The sequence below is a fragment of the Saccopteryx leptura genome, chromosome 4, assembly GCF_036850995.1.
Source record: "Saccopteryx leptura isolate mSacLep1 chromosome 4, mSacLep1_pri_phased_curated, whole genome shotgun sequence".
In the NCBI taxonomy this organism is placed as follows: domain Eukaryota; kingdom Metazoa; phylum Chordata; class Mammalia; order Chiroptera; family Emballonuridae; genus Saccopteryx; species Saccopteryx leptura.
In genome coordinates this window covers 193,337,260-193,350,636 of record NC_089506.1, presented here as the reverse complement: position 1 = coordinate 193,350,636, position 13,377 = coordinate 193,337,260, and the positions used below count along the sequence as shown (strand labels likewise).

The 13,377-nt window shown below is 59.0% G+C and overlaps 1 protein-coding gene across 1 annotated transcript in view; it reads left to right on the top strand.

The window, feature by feature from the left end:
* Positions 1–12,059, top strand: part of CASTOR2 (cytosolic arginine sensor for mTORC1 subunit 2) — a 52,197-nt gene extending 40,138 nt beyond the window's left edge. Inside the window, exons 3-9 of the mRNA XM_066382442.1 lie at positions 1,878–2,071; positions 2,728–2,860; positions 3,769–3,892; positions 5,019–5,129; positions 5,512–5,594; positions 10,529–10,623; positions 10,701–12,059. Of these exons, the coding sequence (XP_066238539.1) occupies positions 1,878–2,071; positions 2,728–2,860; positions 3,769–3,892; positions 5,019–5,129; positions 5,512–5,594; positions 10,529–10,623; positions 10,701–10,766 (806 nt within the window). The 3' untranslated portion in view covers positions 10,767–12,059. The remainder of the gene's footprint in view (positions 1–1,877; positions 2,072–2,727; positions 2,861–3,768; positions 3,893–5,018; positions 5,130–5,511; positions 5,595–10,528; positions 10,624–10,700) is intronic.
* Positions 12,060–13,377: the final 1,318 nt, after the last annotated feature.

Genomic DNA, 13,377 nt, shown 5'->3' with positions numbered 1-13,377 from the left:
AACTAAAAACCCCAGGGACCCAAGGTCACATCCAGACTCAAAGCACCTGCCCTACCCCAGGACACAACCCTGCTGCAGGCAGGACGGGAGGGGCCTGAGAATCTGCAGAGGACGTGGCCACCCAGCACAGGGAACTGCACAGGTCCCGTGGCCGGAACAGCAGGGGACTCCTGGAGAGGGGGAGGCTCCACCCCGCAACTCGGCCTGAGAGGGCAGGGAGACACTGTTCCTCCTCTCCCAGCGAGCGTCCTCAGCTCCAAGAAGCTATTTTTAGGGTCCTGGACGATGGGCAGTGACAGAGATAATCTGTTTCAGTGTTGGAAAGGGTCCACTTTCCCTCCAGGGAAGAGCCAGCTTGCCGCCTCCCGGCAGCTCGCCCCACACCCAGGAGCAGCACTCCCGGCACCACGAGGCCTGGCCCGCGGGGAGGACGGGGCCCAGGCAGCCCTTCCCGCTCCCCCAGGATGCCCGGGCAACGTTGGGGTCCACAGGGCCAGAGGCAGCACATGCTGTGGCCTCCAGCTGCTTCTGCCGCTCTGACAAAGTGCCTCCTCTGGACGCCTCAGAGGGGCGACCACTGGTCCAGAGCCCACCTCCCTCTCCTTCCGGGCCTGCCACTTTCAAGAACCTCAGGGGCTTTTCTCCAGGGCCGAGAGCCAGGAGCAGAATTATTCACGACGCAGAGCTGAGCTGGGCCTCTGGTTCTGGGAAGCGTGTTTGCTCTGGCCGGCCGGGGCTGAGCAGCAGCCTCCTTTCTGACACCTCGGGTAAATGGGTGGAGAGACTAGACACGGCCGCCCGAGATCCAGCGTCTTTTAAAATGTTTTCTCCTGCTCTCCCTCCCAAACCTTTTCCCTTTTCTGGGAAGCCGGCAGCCTCTCCAGCCAGCCTGGCCCAGGACTGGCCCTTCTTAGCCAGCAGGACCAATGGGCTCACTAGGCTGTGGTCGCCATGACGACCAGAACTGGGCAGGTAGGAGCCTGGTGGGGCCTCACTCAATTTCCTCTCCTTGGAAGCCATGTTGCCTGAGGCATTGTCCTCATCCTGCCTGGTGTCTTGGCCCCTCTCCTTAGCCGCTGTCCTTCCTGGGGCTCAGGAAGTCCTATGGCCCTTCTTATTCGGTGCCCAGGACAGAATGTGAGGGTGTCAACCTGGGTTTGAATCCTGGCATTGTTCTTTCAGAAGTGATCTTGAGCAAAAATCCCTGCCCTAGCCACAGAGACCCAGCAATTACTGTCGCTCTGAACCTCCCCCACCCTGCCCCTGCCAGTGCCAACCCCCAGGACTCCCGAGCTCTCAGAAGGGAATTGGGTGGCAATCACAGCCCACCTGACAGCGGCATCCCCAGGAGCCGTCTGGAGCTGTGAGTCCCTCCAGGGAGGCCCAACAGGCAGGTCCGATTGAAGCAGGGAGGAAATCCTGGGCCCTCCTCCTGTATTTTCCTGGCCTCCACTCCACCCCAGTTTTCTGGGAGGTTCCTGGGAACCCAGTTTGAAAACCACGAGACCCATTCCACTGGTGTGAGGTGGTGATGGCAGCCCCTGCCACCCAGAGGGTAGTGAGGACTAAAAATAACAAAATCATTACTAACTGCTGAATACTCATTATTTCGCAGTAGGGAAAACTGAGGCCTGACACAATTAAACCACCTGTCCATGAAGTTCCCACCCTGTTGAGCCACCTGACACCTGAAGTCCTCTGAGGCTGAGCCCACCCCCCTTTGACAGATGAGGGCACTTGGGCCCGGAGGGTGGGGCGGGCCAAGACCACACAGCTGGTCCAACGTCTCAGTCCCCACCCCCCACCTCTGCAGCCTTCTGTGCCCTAGGGACCTAAGGCCCGTCAGTCACAGGCCTGCCTTCTGTGTCCCCCTCCAGAGCTGCCATCCTCGGAGCACCTCAGCGTGGCAGACGCCACCTGGCTGGCCCTCAATGTAGTGTCAGGAGGCGGCAGCTTCTCCAGCTCCCAGCCCATCGGAGTGACCAAGATCGCCAAGTCGGTGATCGCCCCGCTGGCCGACCAGAACATCTCCGTGTTCATGCTCTCCACCTACCAGACGGACTTCATCCTGGTAACTGCCTGCCCCGCCCCAGGGCCTGGGGGAACATGGACACCCCCCACAGACACTGTCTGCCAAGTTCTGTGGCCCCCTGTCCCTGATCAGCTCGGAGGGAGGTGCCAGTCAGGTGTTAGCACGACCCAGGCTGGGCTCTGGGTCTCTGCCCTCCCCCAGTGGGCCATGCTGGGTTTGACCTAGAGGCCAGGAAGTAAGGTCTGGGGGTCGTATATGGGGGGGCTACCGTCCCCACTGGACATCTGTTCCCCCACTGCCCCACCCTTCCCCTGGGGTGGCAGGTATGTCTGGTCACAGGGCCAGCAGCAGGTTCTGGCCACCATGTCCTTCTCTTCTCCCATGGGACGTGGACCACCCTCAAGGGCATGGGCCTGGGGAAAGGAAGGGACAGGTCTGGGCGCAGTGTTCAAAGGGTAGGGTGGGGGGCAGACTTGTACCTCCCAGCCCTCGGTGTGGCATCTGCCCCTTTGTATCTTCCCTGCTGCCCCTGGGGAGACATGCCCAGGTCCCAGGCTCCCATCCCCCACCAGGAGGGCAGGAGGCAAGGGCAGGAGAAGCTGGTTCTGGGCAGAATCTCAGAGTAGAGGGGTCGCTACCCCCAGACCCACTCAGTTCAGGGGCCACAGAACACATCCTCAACCTCCTGTCCCCAGGTACGTGAGCGGGACCTGCCCTTTGTCACCCATACCTTGTCATCAGAGTTCACCATTCTGCGGGTCGTCAACGGTGAGACGGTGGCAGCCGAGGACCTTGGTATCACCAATGGCTTTGTGAAGCCCAAGATGGGTGAGTGGGGGTGGTCATTTAGGGAGACCTCGAGAATCTACCAGGCCCTTGAAATAAGCCAGTCAGAGAAAGACAAATACCATGTTACTGCACTTCTATGGACTCGAATGAACAAAGTAGACTAATAAATAAAATAGAAACAGACTCATGGGTACAGAGAACAGACTGGCAGCTGTCGGAGGGCGGGGTGTGGGGGCTGGGTGGAAAAGGTGAAGGGGTCAAGAAAAAAGAAAACAGACAGTAGAATGATTCCCAGAGGGAAGGGGTGGGGGAGGAGGACGAGGGTTTGCAGGGGATAAACGGTGGTGGGAGAGGCTTGGCTTTGTGACCACACAGTGTGACATTTAGATGATACAGGGTTGTACCCTTGAAACTTGTATAATTTTATTAACCAGTGTCATACCAACAAGTTCAGTTTTAAAAAAAGTTACCAGGTCATTCCCCAGAGCAGCCCATTCTCAGAGCATCACTTGAACACTGGGCATAACACAGTTCAGCATCCCGGTCACACCCTGTTCCCAAGGTCTAGTAAGGTTCTTGGATGTGGACGCAACCCACAATGGCCAGAGGTGTTCCCAGCCTGGCCCATGGTACCTGGGCAGACCCCCGCCCGGAGCAGTGACTCGAGCTGCAGCCTGGAACATGAGTGGGAGCTAAGCCAGATGGTGAAGGTTGGGAAGGGCAATCCAGGCCGATGACACAGTATGTGCAAAGGCCTGGGGCCAGGGGAGAGGTGTCAGAGAGCTGTAGGTGGAGGGGCTAACGAAATGTCGGGGCCCAGGTCTTCCAGGGCCTGCAGCCAGGCCTCCCCAGAGCGTCTGCTGGCGAACCCGCCCTCTCTTGGGCCTCCCCTGCCTCTACCTCTCCTCTCCCGCCCGCCTGAGCCCCCTGTGTTTGCACTCTCGCAGTCCAGAGGCCTGTCATTCACCCGCTGTCCAGCCCGAGCAACAGGTTTTGTGTCACCAGCCTGGACCCCGACACGCTGCCTGCTGTTGCCACACTCCTCATGGACGTCATGTTCTACTCCAACGGGTAGGGGGCTCTTGGGTGTGACAGACCTCAGGGTGGACGGAGAGGAGACATGGCTGTGTTTAGGAGCCCGCCTCGGAGGGGACAGACCTGCCCAGGGGACCCGTCTGAAAGGGGAGACACAGATGTGCCCTGCAGCTAGTTTGGGGTGGAGGAGGACATGGCTGTATTTAAAAGCCCCATTCTCGCCCTGGCTGGTTAGCTCAGTGGCAGAGTGTTGGCCTGGCGTGGAGTCTCGGGGTTCAATTCCCGGCCAGGGCATACAGGAGAAGTGCCCATCTGCTTCTCCACCCTTCCCCCTCTCCTTCCTCTCTGTCTCTCTCTTCCCCTCCCACAGCCAAGGCTCCATTGGAGTAAAGTTGGCCCGGGCGCTGAGGATGGCTCTGTGGCCTCTGCCTCATGCGCTAGAATGGCTCTGATTGCTGCAGAGCGACACCCCAGATGGGCAGAGCATCGCCCCCTGGTGGGCATGCCGGGTGGATCCCGGTCGGGTGCATGCGGGGAGTCTGTCTGACTGCCTCCCCGTTTCCAACTTCAGAAAAATGCAAATAATAATAATAATAAAATAAATAAATAAATAAAAGCCCCATTCTCAGAGGGGAGACTTTCTTCCTTGGGAATCACAAAACTTGGTGAATCCCAAACACCCCGCAGTCCCCTCAGCTACGAGCGCAAGCTCAGTCCTTGAGGAGCCGGGAACTTGGGTTTTTTCATTCAGAGGACAACAGGCTCTGTGCTTTTCCTCAGAGCAGATTTTAAATTTAGGCCAACACCAGGTCTGGTCGGTGCACGTTCCAGTGAGCTGGCAGTGACAACAGACTGCACCCTGAGGTGTGGGCCAGCATGAGGACAGAGGAACCCTGTCCTGCGCTGGGGGCCGGCTGGGTCCCCAGCCCGGGGCAGTGTGTGCTCACCTCCATGAGTGCCATGGATGCCCATGCATCACACGGATGAGACCAAGCGGGGGAGGCGGGCTGAGGGCTACCCAGCACGGCAGGGAGGGGCCGGGACTTGGCCCTGCTCTTCCTGGCTCCTCATGCTGAGGCTAGTGGGCAGGGTGGGAGAGCCAGGTGGGGGTCGGGGTGCGGTGGGGCCCCACTCCATCCCTCACCAGCACCCCCGCCCCCAGCGTGAAGGACCCCATGGCTGCCAGCGACGACTGTGGCCACATCCGCTTCTTCTCCTTCTCCCTCATTGAGGGCTACATCTCCCTGGTGATGGACGTGCAGACCCAGCAGAGGTGAGCCGGGCCGCAGGGGACAGGTGACCCAGGGTGGGCTGGGCTCCATCATGGGCACAGCACCCACTTTGTCCCTTCATTGTAGGTAAGCGGGCCCCGCCTCACAGGTAACAGGCAGCTCAGGGAGACACAGCCCCCAGGTCCAAGTGCCCTTTGTCCCTCGGCCCCCTCTGTGGAGCTGGGGAGGAGCAGTTGTTAGCACAGTCCCAGCCTCGCCTTCCTGCCCCCCACCCCCCAGGCGAGCGGGTGCAGAGAGAGTGGGTGGAGGGCTGTGCCGGGGCCCTCGGGACCATCCTGGGGCAGGTGGAGCCCGGGGCCGAGTGCTGGCCAGGGAGCATCGTTAACGGCAGCCTCTGGGATTTTCCTCTCACTCCATTTTAAGGTTTCCTAGTAATTTGTTGTTCACGAGCGCATCTGGAGAGCTCTGGAAGATGGTGCGGATCGGAGGCCAGCCCCTAGGATTTGGTGAGTCTCGTGGGGTTCAACAGTGGGGGGTTGAGGGGCCGGCATTGCCAAGTGCTTCTGAGTGCTGGGCGCTCGTATCACCTGGAGTTGTTCGGCCTGAGCATCTGTACCCTGTGGTGCAGGTGGGGAGACAGGCTTAGGGAACCTGAGGCCCCTGAGCAGTGAGTGACAGGAGGTACAAGCCTCCGCAGGACTGGAGGAATGGGTTCAACCAAAGCACTCGTACTTTCCCCACGAGGAGATTCATGCCTGCTTTTTGTTAGGACACTGGGGACGTAACAGAAATTGAAAAGGGAAATAGCCCTGGCCAGTTGGCTCAGTGGTAGAGCGTTGGCCTGGCGTGCAGGAGTCCCGGGTTCGATTCCTGGCCAGGGCACACAGGAGAAGCGCCCATCTGCTTCTCCACCCCTCCCCCTCTCCTTCCTCTCTGTCTCTCTCTTCCCCTCCCGCAGCCAAGGCTCCACTGGAGCAAAGTTGGCCCGGGTGCTGGGGATGGCTCTGTGGCCTCTGCCTCAGGCACTAGAGTGGCTCTCCTTCACCCCACTGCTCCCAGGTAATGACTGTTGAACAGAATCTTTGATGTTTGCGTCACATACACAGGGTATTTGCTGAGCGTCTCCGGCCGCCTCAGCCATCCCAGCACGTCACCGTCTCCATCCTGGGGAGGAGCACTTCCTCACCTAGGACCACACTCACCTGAAGCCCCAGGAAAAGATTTACAGTTATTCCCTAAGGCTTAGTCTAGCATCAGTTTCCACAATTTTTTTTTTTTTTTTTTTTGTATTTTTCTGAAGCTGGAAATGGGGAGGCAGTCAGACAGACTCCCACATGCGCCCGACCGGGATTCACCTGGCACGCCCACCAGGGGGCGATGCTCTGCCCATCTGGAGCGTCGCTCTGTTGCAACCAGAGCCATTCTAGCGCCTGAGGCAGAGGCCACAGAGCCATCCTCAGCGCCCGGGCCAACTTTGCTCCAATGGAGCCTTGGCTGCAGGAGGGTAAGAGAGAGACAGAGAGGAAGGAGAGGGGGAGGGGTGGAGAAGCAGATGGGCGCTTCTCCTGTGTGCCCTGGCCGGGAATTGAACCCGGGACTCCTGCACGCCAGGCCGATGCTCACCACTGAGCCAACCGGCCAGGGCAGTTTTCACAGTTTACCAGACAGTGTCTTTGGTATTTTTTCCCATGAGCATTTTTCGAGGGGCCCCAGACCATTGGAAGGGCCATGCAGCACATGTCCCACCAGCACCGGATATAGGTGGCAGCCCCTGGGAGGGACTGCAGAGTGCCCGGGACAGAGCGCTGTCTTGATGAGAAACTGCTTCCTCCGGCCACACTGTTAGCCCTGAGAGCCTAAGCCCAGTGGAGGCTCTTGGCAAATGACAGAGGGGTTGTTTCCAGAGGGCACCCTGGGCAGGCCCCAGTGGGATCGGTGAAGCCAGATTTCTCACAGATGGTGCAGAATGTTCCTGACGGTGTGCAGGCTCTGGCCTTGCTCCTAGGACAGGCCAGGGACATGGAGGGCGTTTGGATCTGGGGGAAAGGGCCTGTGAGGGAACTGGATGCTGCCACCTGCCTCCACCTTTCTCATGAGTTCGCAGGTGGACGGTCATCTGCAGGGCCGGACAGTGCCTTCTGACTCAGCTCACATCTGGGCTAAAGCCAGAGCGCCGTGGGGGCAGGACTCGAGTGCTGGGGAGTGGACTCTGAAGGCTCTTGGTCCGACCCTGGGCCCGGCCTGTCTCCCGGGCCGCCTCCTGCACGAGCCCCAGCCCTTCTGCCCAGTCTGCTGGCCAGCGGGGTCATGGGGTTGTGAAGATAGAGGAACTCACCAGGAAGGGAGGCGGGAAATGTGGCCTTGGGCATGTTGCTTGCTTAACCTCTGAACTTCGGTTTCCTTATCTGTAAAACAAGGATGAGGATACATGCTGCCTCAGGGCTCAGGAGCAGCGGTGAGGTGCTCAGCAAGCAGCTGTCACTGTCACTGTCACATGTGGACTAGGTGGCTTGGAAAAGGTTCAGGAAAAGAAGGCTTTTGGGAGGAGGTGACGCGGAGCAGCGGACAGTCACTGGGCTGACAGGGAGGAGAAGTGGAGGAGGTATGACAGAGCGCCTCTCCACGTCACCCCGGCCGCTGGGCCCTGCCTGCGGAGTCCAAGGGAAGAAACGTGCCAGGTCTTCCCGGCAAAGGGGCAGCGGATAGTCACTGGGCTGACGGGGAGGAGAAGTGGAGGGAGGTGTGACAGAGCGCCTCTCCACGTCACCCCGGCCGCTGGCCCTGCCTGCAGAGTCTAAAGGAAGAAACGTGCCAGGTCTTCCCAGCAAAGGGGCAGGGCCCTGACGCTAGACCGAGGGGTCTGCCCCGCTTCTTCCCGAGGGTGCGGGAGACCAGCAGAGCTTCAGCAGGTGAGGAGGGCAGCCAGGAGCCACCAGGAGGAGGCACAGAAAGAGGCAGGAAGACTCATAAATACACCTGCTTACCTTTTTGTCCCCTGCTTTGCTTCTGAGTTTACCCAAATACACTCAGTATAATAGTATCACAAAGAAAGTTTGGACGAAGGAGAAGGCAAGGTGAGATGGTAGGTGAAGCGACGGTCTCCCCATTGGCAGGTGTGTCTGCGCGTTGCTGCAGGACACTTGTTTGTTGGCCTCGTGGGTCACAATGGAAACAGGAGTGTTTAGGACACCAGCGTGAGTCTAGCAGACAGCAGCTGGACCTGCCTTCCCAGGGGCTCTAGAGCCATGCTTATAGCCGTCCAAGAGTCCAGCAAGAAAAACATCTTAGAATCTGACAGGTTCTTGACCAGCAGAGCCCATAAGGGTTTGATCATGGCCGGAGTAAATCTATTGTACATTGTAACCTGGCACACACAGACCCAAGCAACACGACTTACAGTTTCTCAAAGCCGCTCTCATCTAACCATATGCTGTGCTGTTTGGCCTTCCCTTTTACATTGTGTCATTTTCTGAAACGCTGGTCACCAGCCTTCTAAATTAATGTCACAAATGGGTCACAACCTGTGATCTGAAATGCACCACTCTAGACCCTAATCTCCTCCCCTTCTCCTTTTATAGCAGGGGTCGGGAACCCGTGTGCATTACACATTATCCAATAAAAATTTGGTGTTGTCCTGGAGGACAGCTGTGATTGGCTCCAGCCACCCGCAATCATGAACATGAGTGGTAGGAAATGAATGGATTGTAATACATGAGAATGTTTTATATTTTTAACTTTATTTTTTTATTAAAGATTTGTCTGCACGCCAGATGCAGCCATCAAAAGAGCCACATCTGGCTCACTAGCCATAGGTTCCCGACCCCTGTTTATAGGAACAGTTGTGTCTGTAGCTAAAGGTATTTCAGGACACAGCCAGTCTCCACCACACAGCCTCACACTGACCCCAGGACTGCGGGCAGGAGGCCCACGCGGCCGCACACTGACCCCAGGACTGCGGGCAGGAGGCCCACGCGGCCGCACACTGACCCCAGGAGTGCGGGCAGGAGGCCCACGCGGCCGCACACTGACCCCAGGAGTGCGGGCAGGAGGCCCACGCGGCCGCACACTGACCCCAGGAGTGCGGGCAGGAGGCCCACGCGGCCGCACACTGACCCCAGGAGTGCGGGCAGGAGGCCCACGCGGCCGCACTCTGACCCCAGGAGTGCGGGCAGGAGGCCCACACAGCCTGCCGCCGAAGGGGAAAGTGGAAGCTTGAGAGACCTGCAGGGCCACTGCACGGGTTCCTGGTGGGCCGACCAGCAGGACCAGGCCAGGGAGTAGAGGGTGCGAAGGGAAGCTGGGTGGAGAGACATTGGGGATGGGACCCGTGTCAGTTCCCAGGCTTCCGCCTCAGAATCCCATGGGAGCCGGGGACCCGATCTGGACTCTCCGTCCCCAAACCCACCCCCAGTCAGCGGGGCCAGTAAGTGTATCATCACTAAAATCAGAAAGGTAGCTCTTAGGGAAACACACGGGCTTGTGTTGGAGAAGAGTAGTCCTCGGGGTCCTGGAGGTCTTCCTGTAGAAGGAAGCCTTGAATGGTGCCTTTAAATCAGGGAGGAAGCCTGACCAGGTGGTAGCACTGAGGACAGAGCACCATACTGGGATGCAGAGGACCCAGGTTCAGAACCCCGAGGTCGCCGGCTTCAGTGCAGGCTCATCTGGTTTGAGCAAGGGGTCACTCACTCTGCTGTAGCCCCCGGTCAAGGCACATATGAGAAAGCAATCAACGAACAACTACGGTGCCACAGTGAAGGCTTGATGCTTCTCATCTCTCACCCTTCCTGTCTGTCCCTATCTGTCCCTCTCTCTGTCTCTGTCACACACACGAAAAAAGGAAGCTGCACGTGAGGATATCAGATGAGGTTTGGGGGAGACCAGAAAGCACCAGACACACCTGCTTCAGATGTTAGAAGGAGCAGGAAGTCACGTCCCAGGCCCAACCAAACTCCTGACACTGCCATTAAGACAGGCCCTCACCCAGTGGGGACTCTGATTAGGAAACCGAGGCTCAGAGAGCCACAGTCACCTGGCTAGAAAAGAGTCCGTGACCGAAAAGAGGGCCCGAACCTGTGTGTTCCGTTGCCCACACTGCCTCCTGCTCTGTCTCAGAGCCTGAAAGATGGCAGGGAAGATGGATCGGGGCTACAAAGCATGGAGACTGACAGAGGGACCACCGTTAGACAGAACTGGGTGGGTCCCTAAGAATGGAGAGCTCATTGCTGGCTGAGGGAGTCTGAGAGGGCTCCTGCCTGAGGGGCCTTTGCGCCAGGCCTTCGGGGGAGTGGTGGGCATTCTCTGGGGAGACTGTGGGTGCAGGACGGCGCTGCTGGGAAAAGGAGGGCACAGGCCGAGCAGCAGGAGGACTGAGGGCATACTGGTCGGCACCCTGGTGACGGTGCCATGTGGAGGCTGAGCAGGTCCCCCCCTCTGTCCCCAGACGAGTGTGGCATTGTGGCCCAGATCTCCGAGCCCTTGGCTGCTGCAGACATCCCCGCCTACTACATCAGTACTTTCAAGTTCGACCACGCACTGGTGAGTGTCGGCCCTGGGCCCGGGGGCAGGGGAGCCGTCCCGGGCCTCACGTGTCTGCTGCCTCCTGCCCCTTGCAGGTACCAGAAGAAAACATCAACGGGGTCATCAGTGCCCTGAAAGTCAGCCAAGCAGAGAAGCATTAGAGGGTCTCACTCCTCCCCATCCACCCCCAGCCCTGGGCCCGGCCCCCGCCCGAGGATTCTTCTTGCAGTATTTCTCAACAGACTGGAAAATCAGCCCCAGGTTCTCCAAAGAAGGGCCTCAGAGACACCCCCAGTTACTGACTCCACCAGTCCTGGAGCCTGAGCCAGGGCCTCCCCACGCCCTTCTGCCTGCCCAGAGCCCCCAGACCCTCCAGAGAACATCTGACTTCTTCCCCACCCCCCACTCCAGAAAATGTCTGCGGCCCAGGGAGCTTATGAGCTGACCCACCTCTTCGCCCAGCCTCGCCCACCGCCGGGGGAGGGGTACTGAAGTAAGCTGGCACCTCCTACAAGACACGGGGCACCAATTCGTGTGTTGTCCTGGGGGGGGGGGCGAGCGGGGTTGAGTGTGGACCGTGGGGAGGCCCCCATGAGGGCAGGACACTGGCTGCTGTGGCTGCTGGTCTCTGGTTCCATCAGCTCGGGGCTGGTTCCCGGAGTGGAGGCCCGTGGGCAGCCATCAGGACGTGTGCTGGTGAGGCTCCAGCAGAGCTCAGGTGGGGCCCTGAGCTGGGGACGGCCTGAGCCACCAGAACCTCGCCTGCCAACCACAGGGCCTATGCCCAACTCCCAGCAAGACTGCCAAGGAGGCCCTGTCCAGACCTTCCCCACCACAAGCACTCACTCCTGGGAGGGTGGCTCCCAGGAGACCCACCAGCCTAGGTCACGAGCTCCTGACCCCTCTGCTCTCCCTGAACTCTGTGGTCCTGGAGGTCCATAGAGAACTCTGTGGTTCAGGGGGGGCAGAGGTAGGTGGAGCCTCTGTTTCCGCCAAGTGGGGGTACTCCCAGCATTCTGGGCCTGGGGTTTCTTGGGTCACTTTCACCTCCCCAACAGTTGACTAGACCAGCATAGGGCTCCCCTGTCGTCCTGTCCCCTCCCTTGCCCCACTTTGGGGGACATGGAAGGCCTCTGCCCCCAACTCGCCTGCCTGCCCATTCTTCAGTCCGGGGACTGTGGCATTCATGAGTACTTGATCTGGGAGGCAGTTTATCTGAGCCTTAATAGAGAAAACCATCCTTTCTTTAGTTTCTTATTTAATGTATTAGCGCCCAGGCTGTGGTCAGCAGCCGTTCTGAGAGACAGGGCCTGTGAGTTCTGTCTGGCGGCCTGGAGGCTCAGTGTGTCTTGGCTGGTGCCCTGTGGCTTCAGAGACAAGCGTGAGAACTGGGAGCCTTAGCCCTGCCTTCTCTTTGGAGCAGGACACAGGGAGCAGAGGTCTGTTACTAGACGGAACTCCAGGGGCCCCACACAGGGCTGCCCAGTGGGGCCTCATGACAGGTACCAGGTAGCTGTGGTTCTGAGTCTCTGAGGGGACCTGAGGGCCACAGGGAGATAGACAGCCAGGTGGCGGGCCAGCTGGGGCCGGCTTGTCCCCCTGGAGGCTCCCCGGGGGGAATGGTGAGCCCCTGGGCCTGCTCTGCAGCTGGGGATGCTCCCTGAGCACGGCCTGCCGGGGTCCCTGCCCTTCCTGGCGCTCCTGCTCGGGCATCAGCTGACTTGTGATGTTCTCTCGGTCTGGTGAGGGGACCCACTCCTCCTCGGAGCCGGGGGGCCCCGTGTGCCCTGGAAGCCCCCAGACACAGGAGGTTGCATCTGGAGCCAGCAGATCTCAGGGCCCGTGCACTGATTAGGAACCCACCTCTTTCTTTTTGTTTTGTTTTTTTAAGTTAATTCATTTTGCACAAAACTCCGTAACAACCAAAACGTGTAAATTGTTTGCTGGTTCCAAAATGGGGGCGGCCATGTGGGGAGGGCGGCACTGGAAGCCTTGCGCCCCGTTCTGACCCTGGAAGGCCTCGGTTTTCTGCGACACCCCTTTCCAGGCCCCTTCCTGTCGGCTCCCCTAATCGTGTTACTTGACCTCTCCTCCCTTCTGAGCAAGTGTGTAGGCCCCGTGACCCCCGAGATGTGTGCTCCCCAGACCCCTAGGGCGTATCTATTGTACACACGTATAAATACCTGTGTTTTATGTTGATATAGATATATACTGTAAATAGCATATATACTTGAGCAATATATATGTTAATATATACTGTGTGGGCACGCACACGCCTGTGTGTGTGTGGTACGTGGACGCAGACCCCACTGCGTGTGCGCGTGAGTGTGCGGGCGCGAGCGCCTCCGCCCGCCCTGTCTGTCATGTCTGCCGTGCACACAGGCACGTTTGAGCCACCGTATATTTTTAATTCAAGTATATAGGCAATACGACTTTGAGAGAAGCCGGCCGGCTGCCTCAGCCCTGACTTAGAGAAAAACAAAACCAGCAGCCCCGGAGCTGAGCCCCAGGTGGGGGGTGTCGAGGGTTCCCCCCCTGCTCCCCAGCCCCCCTTGACAGCAGATTCAGCCCCTCCCTGCACCCCCGTCTCAACGGCCAAGTCCCCTGACACCCTTGTATCTGGAAGATGGTAGAGCAGAGAGAGGAGGGGTTGGAACCTCTTGCTTTTGAACAGACCAGCCCCTTCCCAGGCCAGCGGGTGGTCACCCCGAGTCTCCCTCCGGCCCATTCCCCTCGCATGCTGCTTCTGTGCTGGTGGCTTCCCTGATACTT